This window comes from Octopus sinensis, linkage group LG25, assembly GCF_006345805.1.
Source record: "Octopus sinensis linkage group LG25, ASM634580v1, whole genome shotgun sequence".
NCBI lineage: Eukaryota > Metazoa > Mollusca > Cephalopoda > Octopoda > Octopodidae > Octopus > Octopus sinensis.
In genome coordinates, this window is record NC_043021.1 from 25,896,777 (window position 1) to 25,909,276 (window position 12,500).

Sequence of the window (12,500 nt, forward strand, 5' to 3'; positions counted from 1 at the left end):
AATGGTCCCAGGATGGCATGGTTCTTATCGGACTGACAGAGAAAATCTTTGATGAGAACTAATTATATTTCATGGCATGGAAAAATTTCCATGGATTCCTTCTGCATGAAAAACACATAATTAAGTGTGTGTGTGGGGGGGGGGGGTTAATATGAAACAAAAAATAATTCATCAATTAAAAATTCCCAATAACTGGATGGAAAGGTGATTATCATGAAGGAATACATGGATCGTTATCACTAACGAACATTCTTGTCAAGAAAGACATGGGCCACAACTCTGTATGTCCTTTTGGTTGAAAACTTTTGGTTCGCTTAGAACACAATGTCTGTTCTCAGCTCCACTCAGTCGTGTGTCCACAGAAATAGAAATATGAAATAGGTTCCATTTCAGAAGCAGGGGAGTGGCTATCTTAAGATCAGTCCCGAGATAACCTTTGTATGTGGCACAGTGTCTCTCAGACAAGAGTTGCTAGGCAGCGAAAGCAATAACAGACAGATTAAGCAAGAGAGAAGAATGGCATTTTGTGAGTGAGGCAGAGTGAGCTGCTGATGTTCTGTGGAGGAGGAGGAGGAGAGGAGGAAACACTGTGCATACCATTAAAAGGTTACACATGGGTCTGTTCCCTAGAAACTTGAGAATGGTACCAACGCAGACAAGAGCATACCACCTCTCTTCAACATGCGATTATTATGATTGCATCGCATCTTGAAAGTTATGCTTTTTTTCAGCCCAAGAGAGGCAGTTAGGGTTAGTTTGTTCGCTTGGACTGCAGGTTCAAGTCATGCCATACGAATATTTCTCTGACATGAAAACAAGGATGGAATACAACATACAAAGATTTACTCTTCTACTAGTTTCAGTCATTTGACTGTGGCCATGCTGGAGCACCGCCTTTAGTCGAGCAAATCAACCCCAGGACTTATTTTATCGGTCTCTTTTGCCGAACTGCTAAGTTACGGGGACATAGACACACCAGCATTGGTTGTAAAGCGATGTTGGTGGGGGGGAGACAAACACAGACACACATACATATATATATATATACAACGAGCTTCTTTCAGTTTCCGTCTACCAAATCCACTCACAAGGCTTTGGTCAGCCCAAGGCTATAGTAGAAGACACTTGCCCAAGATGCCACGCAGTGGGACTGAACCCGGAACCATGTGGTTGGTAAGCAAGCTACTTACCACAGAGCCAAAGATTTACCAACAAAGTCACACAGTAGCAGAATAATATGAATAGATTTCATTCCATATTTAAGACTGTTTACTTGTTGTAAAGTGAAAAATAATCGATAACAACTCTCCAACCAGAAGTAGTGATAAACGTACAAGAAGGGACCCGGCTTTTGGAGATGCCTCTTTGCACAGCACATTCAATAGGACCCAGGTGGACTTTTACACTGTCTACAGAATCAAAGGTTTCAAGGAAAATACAATTTCAAAAGAAATTATAGATCTCATGGTTCTCTAGAAAGTGCCAACCATTTTACAGTTTTCAAAATAACTGAAATTTATTTACAGATGCAGTTAATTAAATGTGATTGCAAATGTCAACGATGTCGTTAATCAGCGGAAGCTGTGTGTAACATAATCTGTCTTCTTCTGAGATGAAAGGTTTATTTTCCCTTCTTGGGAATGGCAGACACTCTAATGTGTTTCCAAAAACCAAGATAGATTCCTGTGTGGAAAGAGAGAGAGTTTGTTGAGGGTAGGAGTTAGCTCTCCAATGATGTTGTGCTTAAAGCTAATGAGATGCTGTCAGAATTGTTGGTTTGAAATGACTGGAGGCTGTTTTGTATTTGGTGTGTGTGTGTGTGTGTGTGTATGGAGTGAGCTTGGTAGAATGCAGGGAAATAGCTTCTGAGGAGATTTATATAATTGTGTGTGTGTGCAAAATGGGTAAAGAATGTGGAGACAATTTGACAAGAGGCAGAAAAGGGATCAGCTGCAACTTGAGGAGTCACAAAGCTTACAGGTTATGTGATCCTTGGCCATATTCTTCACCTATATTTCTGTTACACCAACATTACAAGGCCCATCTCTCCCTCACTCACTCACTCCTCTTTCTCTCTCATTCTCTTTCCCTCCCTCCCTCCCTCACTCCTCTTTCTCTCTCATTCTCTTTCCCTTCCCCTTTCCCTCCCTCATTCCTCTTTCTCTCTCATTCTCTACCTACGGCCATGTGGCCATGTACGTTCCTCAAACAAACAATTAAAACAGGAGACAAGATAACAAAATACAAACCAGTTCTTCTGTGCCGCAGAATTCTAGTCAGTGTGAAGCTTGTGTTGGGAGTTTCGTTGATCCGCAGCTGGCTCCGGCGCCATACATGATAGGTGAAAGCACTGGCAATTAACAGGATAAGTGGAATGACGATTCCGATGGCAAGCAGAAGGGTGTGACTTGATGTATTTGGGGCTGTAGTTTGATGGTAGCCTGAAAATGAAACGAAAGATTTAGGGAGTTGGGAATTAAATAGAGAATAGAAAGGGACAGGATTAAAGACTAAACCACAATGTTTAATGATTTATTAAGTCTACTATCAACAATACAATACAAAATGATACACACACACACACACACATATAATATTATCATCATCACCATTTAACATCCACTTTCCATGTTTGCGTAGACCAGACAGAATTTGTTGAGGCAGATCTTCCTGTTGCCAACCCTCACCTGTTTTCAAGAAAGGTAATATTTCCCCATGACATTACATGTTTTTCATGGAAGATTGGAAACAACTGACCACCCGTGTGCTGATGACACTCACAGTCATCACATGATGTCAAAACGAGGATATATTACACACGCAGAAGGACACGCATCCACTCACAGAACTTTGATAAGCCTAAGGTCAGACTAGAAGACACTTGCCAAAGATGCTACACAGTGGGATTGAACTCCAGACCAAATTGTTGGGAAGCAAGCTTCTTAACCACACAGCCAGTTTGCCAATGGTGGTTGGCAGTCGAGGCTTGACGGGTTGGAAATCTAAAGTAAAACCTATGAAAGTCTGGGCATTTCCAAGAATGAGCAGAAGAAGAATTATGAAGAACAATGGAGAAGCTGCTGAGCAGGAAAGCATCTAGATGGTCCTGGCTGGAAAGGGGTGATTGGGGGGGGGGCAGACTTAGGTATTTGATCAGCATAGGAGTGGAGTTGTTTGGATGAGGGTGTCATGTTGTAAGATCCAGGGAAACACCCAGCAACACTGATGACGTGTTCCAGCATTACTTTGGACTGCGGTAGGTTACCGTCTTGTTCAAGAACAAACTTATTTCTCACTGGTTGAAGGCTACAAACAACTTGAGATGATCCTTACAAGATTATTGTGATTGGGAGAAGAAGATTAGCTGAATCATCTCACCAAGAGGAAGCGTTAATACATAGAATGGTCGATGTGTCTAAAAGGTAAACAGGCCTGAAATGATGAATAAAGGGACCTGGAGAACACACACACACACACACACACACACACGTTGAAGTAATTTATTAGAAAGGGGAAAAAGTTATTACTTACCATTATCTCCATTAAAGAGGGTGGTGGGCCAGGGTAGAGAAGTCGTAGGATCTATAATAACAATAATAATAATACTTTCTTACATTTTCCACAAAGGCAATAGATGAGAAGGGCAATTATAAAGACAAAGTGGTGGTGGTCGTGGTGGGCCTTGCACAGATAACTGAATGATTAAAAAATGTGTGAAGGCATGAAATATAAGCATCCATGGTGTCCAAATAATAAATAATGATAATATAATCTTCCTGATACAGAGAGCCTCCATAATGTGCCAATCAAGGGGTCCCACAGATAACCCTAAACACCAAGGGTAAAATATCCCAAGTTATTCTCCAGCCTACTGAGAGCAGTATATTTAGGGTGGTTCTGTCCAGTCTTGCCATTTTCACCATTTCCACTCATCTTTAGAAGCAGTAAAACCAACCCTCCACAATAAGAATGGGTAAATACATATAAAATGGTAAAACAGATATTTCATTTGACTTTATTTTAGTACAAATAATTTAATTAACTCTTTCACTCATTACTCAGCATTCATGACCACAAGTGAGGCACAAAAACTGAAGGATTTCTGGAGTAACATGACTGGACAGAGTGCATAGCATGGAGATCAGGAATTTTCTCTGGGTTGGGATGGAATGTCTCTACATTGAAAGATCACAGCTCTGGTGCTATGAGCATGTGATTAGAATGTTACAGGTAAGAATTGGGAGATGGATTCTTTAAGCCAAACCAACTGGCAGGAGACTGAGGGATAGATGAAGAACAAGACAGTATGATCATGTCCATAGCTTCAGCTGGCCATGTTTGAAAATCCAGTTGGAAAGTCTAGTGACAGTTGCTTCTGACTGGATTCTATGGAGGAGGTGCTTTCCAGGAATAGTGGGCAGAAAAAAGATGAATATATGGATAATTACCAGAGAACTGTAATGAATTTATCCTGATAAAATGATTGTATTTGTGGCATACTAGCAGTGTGAACTCGCAACCACAGATTAAATTTATTGCGTAATTTGATTGAATTCTTTGCACCTAATCAATAAACATGTCTATTCGGTGAGAGTCATGGTTGCTATTGCCCACAGCAACAGGAGAAGCAGCATTGGTGCAGCGGTGCTATCAGCAACAGTGACATCAGAAGTATTGTGCAGTAACAACAGCCAACAGATCTCTTAACAGCAAACCCAATCAGTCAGGTCCCAATATCAACAACAGATATGAATTAGACAAAAATCAAAAGAGAACCAAAGTCCTTTTACTGACAACGGCCGATAAAAGTTACGACATTGAACTCTATTACAGGACTTCCCAGCTGAGCTTTCATTGAAAGTAGATGGTAGCAAAAATGAAAAATATCTATGTTCATTTATATGCATACATCACTACAGACTCACTTGCATTTCTTCATATCTATTGCATATTCATACATATACGTTCTTTTATGTACATTTTCAGACTCATTTGCATGTATATGCACACACACACACACACACACACACAACTGGTTGAGCACCAAACCATCCAATTAAGACACGAGGACTATTTTGTCGAATACCTGAAGGTGAGGTGCGGGGGGTTAACATAGAAAACATCATAGATTCAACTATTTGTGTCCTAATATCTCTTCCACGAAAAGAAAAAAAAATGAACAAATATTCAAAACATTGGAATTTATTGTAATTGAAAGCTGCTGTGGATGTGTGAGCACACACACACACACAACACACACACACACACACACACACACACAGTCATAATCCCCACAACCACCATCATATTATTACTGATGTAATACAATGAAATATCACTTAATATGAAACCCAGTTTATGGTTGATGACAACTCCACCCATCCATAAACCATTTACACACAAACAATGTCAGCAGACAACATTTTTTGTCAAAATATTTGTAAAATAATGTATTTTCTCTCCTACTTGACACAGATAATCAACTAAACAAACACACTGGTATTTGTACTACAGACAGTTATATAATGTAGTCAGTCTCTAGATACAAATACTGTACACATTTATATACTGTAGCCATAATATATACAATAATCAATGTAGCCATTCTATGAGGGGGTGGGGCTGAAAAGTTCCAGGCTTTTGGGTAAAAGAAAATATAGGAATATGAGTTAATTGTGATTTTACCAAACATATTCCCCTCTCAGACTCAGGCACTTATTGCAATGGTCGTTCAGTTTTCTAAGCCCTGTTAGAGACAGTCATCAGTGTTGATGGCTGAACGGACAAAGACGGTCATACAAATAGAGAGAACAAGAGACAAGAGTTCAAAACTCACCAGGTATTATAGTAACTTTTGCCTTACAGTAAAAATTGGTTTGGTTTTGGAACTGTTTATTGATTTCAAGAATGCCATAGTAATGCTGACCACCACGCAGATAAACAGGCTCACGATAGGAAGTTGTGTTACAGGTGAACTCCTTCTGAAAAAGAGAGAAAAGCAAGAGGTGGATATTCTTAGAGTGTGGTTAATAAGTGTGGAGGCATAAGGTCACGGTTTCAATTGCTGGATCAGGTAGTGTACTGTGTTCTTGAGCAAAACATTTTCATTTGACATTGCACCGTCCACTCAGCTGTAACCGAGTCACCCGGCAATGGACTGGCATCCTATCCAGGGGGAATGTTGTATTCTCACTTTTATTTCATAGAAGCTGGATAACTGGACCTTCGAGTCCCAGGACTTGAGATACAAATGTCCAGCATTGGGAGGATGTGTAATAAGGTGGGGTTGGCAACTGGCTTGGTAGACACCCACAAAATTATCCACCATCTTTCCAACAACGACTTTGGGCACCTTTTTGAGTTCCATATGTCAAACATTCATGGAAATGCAAACACAACACAGCAGCCATGACTTTTGGAAACTCTTTCCATGCTCAGAATTGCTGAAACAGGCTAAATTCCCCACACCAGTCATTAGCTGTCGGGACAGGACGTCCTTTAAAGCTCGGCCCATTCACAATTCATTTCCCCTGCATTATTCTATTTATTGGTCATGCATTCTTGGTCACTTTTCCTGACGAGTTGTGGTGCACCTGAGCACTGAGCACTGTATACAATAAGGTCCCCTCTCTCTCTCTTTTGGAGAGGCACTGAGCAGCTATACGCACACATACACACACGGCAGTAACTTCCACCTACCAAATTCAATCACAAAGCTCCGGTCGGCTCGGGGCTATTTTATATATATATATATATATATATATATAATGTGAAATAGAAAGATGAATAATCTTGTAGTAGATTAATCAAAAGTTTAACCGATACCTTAGTAGCAAAAATCACAGCAGTAAACAGCACGGTTGGAGGTACAACCATCTGGCGTTGCAACCGTGCGTTGGTGCGGATAATTGAAATTAAAACATTATTGGTGAATTGAAGAAATGGAGCTGAACGCAGATTGAACAGAAATCGTTTTATTTCATTCTACACGTGTTTCGAAAGGCACAAATTACCAAAATCCGATTGAATAATGGGACCATATTGTGTCTTTCTCTTCAGGAAGAAAAAAAGGAAATCCGTTGGAAAAACAAAAACAGAACAGAGGCGGAGCAAAAACAAATCGAACTATGCTCCTAAGAGCCCATGGCGAAACTGTTTATCAGTGTATGTTGAGAACGGTGGCTGAAGAATTCAACGGGTCAGGCATCGGTCAATCATGTGGGTGAGGGTGTATAGATGTTCTTTGTGACCGAGAATAAAGTTCTGACTATTTAAGGAATATTGGATGTTTTATAAGGGGCGAGAAAAAATCTACTTAGAGACGTGTGTGTGTGTATACTGCTCTATATATGTGTGTGTTGGCGTAGGGGTAGAAAACATTTTTTGTGTACGTGTGTGCGTTTGATCGTTCGGCTGTCAGTGGCTACTGCCGTGATAACCGTTGGGTGGCAGAAAGAAAAAAATATATATATATATTATGTTTTATGTGTGTGTGTGTTCATCTAAGCCTGCCTTGTCAAGGAAACCCCCCGCTGTGAAAAAACCAAGCCCCGTTTGTCTTACAGGAGTAATTCCCCTTGCAGTGGTTAATCGTAGATATCTTAAAGGCTATTTCAGAATTGTTACCAAGGGCTATGGGTGCCGGTATTATTTATAAACGCTATTTAAAAGCCAGATAGCTTAAGTTCGTATCCTTCAGTCGCCATATTAGCTTACTGAGTCCCGTGGTCTGGCGCTTGTTCACGTCCCGAAAAGTTGCGTAATGATTGGAGACACGCAAAGACAATCTTGAGGATGATGCCCCTACATAAGTGAAGACATCTGAGTCCGTGTAAACCTTGCATTGGTAGACGGCGTTTTTGATCTTGGAGTTCGCCGACGTGAATCTTAATCTGCTAGGATTAGTTTCTGAAATTAGAACTGCGTTCCTGTCACTATATTCGTTCCGAGACCTGCAGCCGCTTACTACTCTATTTTCCACTACGTCACTATTAACTATAGGAATAACCCCTGATTCTCCACTATCTATCAGAGTGCTGTCATTGCTACTGCCCGTGGTGCTGCTATTGCGGGAAATGATGCTGGGGATGCTATTGGGGCTCTCTACCCTACTCCCATTGTTACCGTCAACCACAACACCCCTATTTATAACTATACCCCTAGTGGGTACTCCTGGCTGGAGCTGAGATTATGTGTCACTGTACTGGCTCTCATATCATTATTACTACTATAATTATTCCTACTGAGCATTAAACTGGGAGCGGAAGAGGCTGTGCCTCCGGAAAAAGGTGATAGGGTCTTAGTAAGTAGCCTATTATTATGGGAGGCGATTATCTGGGCGAGGTTTTTAGTGTTGGAGAAAGCTATCCTAACTTTACGAACTTAAGGATACGAACTTAAGCTATAGGCTGGAATGGTCAATTTTGTCGGTGGCCCTCCCATTTGATAGGAGCAGAAGACAGTGCAACCTTTGTGTCTCCGAACTCTTCCATATTTTGTTTGCCAGAGGCCGGATGGTAAACGGGCTCCTACAGTCGGCTTTTCGATGCCCCCATTGGCGGCGTTACACTTATCTGGCTTTTAAATAGCGTTTATAAATAATACCGGCACCCATAGCCCTTGGTAACAAATTCTGAAATAGCCTTTAAGATATCTACGATTAACCACTGCAAGGGGAATTACTCCTGTAAGACAAACGGGGCTTGGTTTTTTCACAGCGGGGGGTTTCCTTGACAAGGCAGGCTTAGATGAACACACACACACATAAAACATAATATATATATATATTTTTTTCTTTCTGCCACCCAACGGTTATCACGGCAGTAGCCACTGACAGCCGAACGATCAAACGCACACACGTACACAAAAAATGTTTTCTACCCCTACGCCAACACACACATATATAGAGCAGTATACACACACACACGTCTCTAAGTAGATTTTTTCTCGCCCCTTATAAAACATCCAATATTCCTTAAATAGTCAGAACTTTATTCTCGGTCACAAAGAACATCTATACACCCTCACCCACATGATTGACCGATGCCTGACCCGTTGAATTCTTCAGCCACCGGTTCTCAACATACACTGATAAACAGTTTCGCCATGGGCTCTTAGGAGCATAGTTCGATTTGTTTTTGCTCCGCCTCTGTTCTGTTTTTGTTTCTCTAACGGATTTCCTTTTTTCTTCCTGAAGAGAAAGACACAATATGGTCCCATTATTCAATCGGATTTTGGTAATTTGTGCCTTTCGAAACACGTGTAGAATGAAATAAAACGATTTCTGTTCAATCTGCGTTCAGCTCCATTTCTTCAATTCACCAATAATGTTATATATATATATATATATATATTAAACAGTGGTGCATCAACATGGCTGCAGCTATGAGATGAAACTACACCAAAATAAATATATATATAATCATTTAAGATAATATAACATGAAATGAGGTAATGTCAGCTGAAAACTATTCGATTTACAGCTGGATGCCCTCGTAGTGTTAACCCTTCAGTCAGGCAAACCAAAGTCGTCATCATTGGCGTCATCATCCACTTTTCTATTTTCATATGGGTTGGACAGAATTTGTTGAGACAGATTTTTCTACAACTGGGTGCTCTTCTTGTTGCCAACCCTCACTTGTTTCCAAGTAAAGTAACATCTCATGAACAGACATGCTTTCATGGAAGATTGGAAATGAAGGCCACTGCTTGGTTGATGGAAACATCTATTGACAGCTATTACATAATGTCAAGACAAGGAGAAAGTCACACACACACATATACATACATGCATATACATATGTATAAACACAGACACACACACATATATTTGTCCACACACACATATATACTCAACTCTGTGTCTATCAAGCTGTTTCCTCTCCCCCACATCACACACACACACAATGGACTTCTATAAGTTCCTGTCAACCACGTCCATTCACAAGGCTTTGGTTGGCCTGGGGTTATAGTAAAAGACACTTGCCCAAGGTGCCATGCAGTGGGACTGAACCTAGAACTATGCAGTTGAGAAGGAAACCTTTTACCATGCAGCCACATCTGCACTTCATGTGCATCAGAAAATGAAAATCTTCAAACAGAATATTCTAAATCGAGAAAAGAGACGTTGGACGTACCCGTAAATCCAGTTGGTTCATCTCTTGCAGCAAGTAAAGACGAGCAGTCACTTTGCACGTTCGGATCCTCAAAAAGTCCACAGTCAACCGCAGCCGCTCATTGTGCCGGATTGCAAACGTCATTGTGCATATGCGCGCACGTTTCGATTTGTTGCCATTGGCTACGATGTCCTGCACATTATAAGGGTAGAGGTGTATGACTTTGGTAGGATTGTATTCAAGAAATGTGCACCTGTCCTTCTTGTACATATACACTGGAACGAACGAGAGAAAAGAAAAATGAAAATAACATGTGTGTGGGTGTGGTGGATGTCAACACCCACTAACCTTTGTCAGATTGTCTGATGAAGGCTTGCAGGTGAAAACTTTAAAGTGACTGTCACACCTCTTCTTAAAGAAGGTTAATTAACATCCACTCTACACAAAACAAAAAGGTATTGAGTGATTCTTCAGTTTAGACATAAATTGGTTTTATATATAACTTGACATAAAAACAAACATCAATATGTACATATATATATATATATATATATATATATACAAATATACAAATAATGAGCAAATTTATAATGCACTACGCAGGGTTTTGAGGTAGTTTTAAAATTAAAGGTTGAAACTGCACTGTTTCAATAAACATAGAATTTAACCTTGCTGTGAAAAGTAAGATGTACCATTTTACCATTTTAACATTTTAGTAGCCATAAAATTTAGCTCTGCTCTGAAAAATGTTTTATCTCCTAATGGGCAAAAAGTAGAATCAGTGTGACTGGTTTCTAGTCTTGTTAGGTCTTCATCAGAGAAAGATTCCCCACCTTCTTGCCCAGTGCAAGATCATTAGAGTGTAGCTATTTATAGAACATAAAAACTTCAGCAGAGCCAACCTCGTCTGTCTGATTTGTACAACAGAGCAGACAGTGACAACATGGATTAAGTAATAGTGCCCCAGCATGGCCACAGCCTCATGGCTGAAACATATAAAAGAGTATACAGTGTTTCTGAATGATTTGAAATGCCAGATTTGCCTTTTTTAATAAACATATACAGGTGCAGGGGTGGCCACGAAACCACTGGTTTCAGGGTCAGTCTCACTGCATTCCACCTTGGGCAAGTGCTTTCTACTATAACCCTAGGCCGACCAAGCACTCAAGACAAAAAAACACATGCAGAAATATTCATACACACACACACACTCACACACACACACATGGATATACACACATATATATAAATATTTATGTGTGCCTTTGTCTTGAGTGTCATTGTCACACAAGCAGTGTGATTTATTTTTAAAATTCTGTGAAAATTTGTCTGGCCATAGGGAATAATCACCTTGTTTGGAAACAGGTGAGGATTGGTGACTGGAAGGGGCTCTGGCCATAGAATATCTGCTTCAATAAACTCTGCCTGACCGATGGGAGCATGGAAAAATGGATGTTAAAGTGGTGGTGGTGGTGGTAGAGCCTCACTGTGATAAGTAAATAAAATGGAAGTGTCAGGAAATTCTTGTTCAGACATTCCACTACATGACCATTTGGTGCATGAATGACACTTGGCCTGCAAATCTCAACTGCTTTACCTTCAAACCCAAATAAACACAAACCTCTCATCAGCTGTCAACCAAAAATCATCACAATTTCATATACACAAACCTATCTATAATAATATGAATAGACTGTAGTTTTTGTTCAAATTATGCTACATATGTTTCAACAGCATGGCTGTTTATTTGTTTACCATGTATTACTTAGTATGAGATTACCTTAGATGAATTATATAACCAAACCATCTCTTCAGGCATTTTGAACATTTAACAGTTTATGCCAGAGTGCTACTGAATTAATCACAATGATTATTGAGGTCCCCATTGATACATGAATATATTTATCTATCATATCTTTGTGTGTGTGTGTGTGTGTGCACATGCACACAAGTTTACTTTATTTGTTATATGTTCTGTTGGAAAGTTTATTGAATTGAAAGCTGATCAAGTGGACAAAACAACAACAACAACAATATGAAGAACCGACTGATCAACAACAACAATATAACAATGAATTATGAAGAACTTACTTGTGTTATTTGACATCGTCATTGCATGTAGACTGCACACTGTTATGAAGAAGAAGAAGAAGTAAGGAAACCACCAGGCACCTTGAACTGAGTTAGTTAACATCAGGCAAGTAAGACAGTTGGTCACTTCTCAATGGCAATTGACTGGCTGTGGTGTTGACGCTGCAATTAACAAATGATGTCAGTGTTTTTATGGAATAAGAGACAGACACGCATGTCAGACACATTCCAGTTTTAGCAGCACATATTCAGGGTGGAAAGAAGCTTCTAGTGCATTGAAGCTTGTAATGTAGC

The 12,500-nt window shown here is 40.0% G+C and overlaps 1 protein-coding gene across 4 annotated transcripts in view; it reads right to left on the reverse strand.

Annotated features, from left to right (window-relative positions):
* LOC115224201 overlaps positions 1 to 12,500 on the reverse strand; it is a 32,758-nt gene that overhangs the window by 3,397 nt on the left and 16,861 nt on the right. For all 4 annotated transcript variants that reach the window (XM_036513263.1, XM_036513264.1, XM_036513262.1 and 1 more), the window contains 5 exons: positions 12,207 to 12,368; positions 10,137 to 10,390; positions 5,837 to 5,981; positions 3,532 to 3,582; positions 2,250 to 2,441 (listed from right to left, as the gene is read on the reverse strand). In XM_036513263.1, coding sequence (XP_036369156.1) covers positions 2,250 to 2,441; positions 3,532 to 3,582; positions 5,837 to 5,981; positions 10,137 to 10,390; positions 12,207 to 12,309 — 745 coding nt within the window. In that variant the 5' untranslated portion in view covers positions 12,310 to 12,368. The remainder of the gene's footprint in view (positions 1 to 2,249; positions 2,442 to 3,531; positions 3,583 to 5,836; positions 5,982 to 10,136; positions 10,391 to 12,206; positions 12,369 to 12,500) is intronic.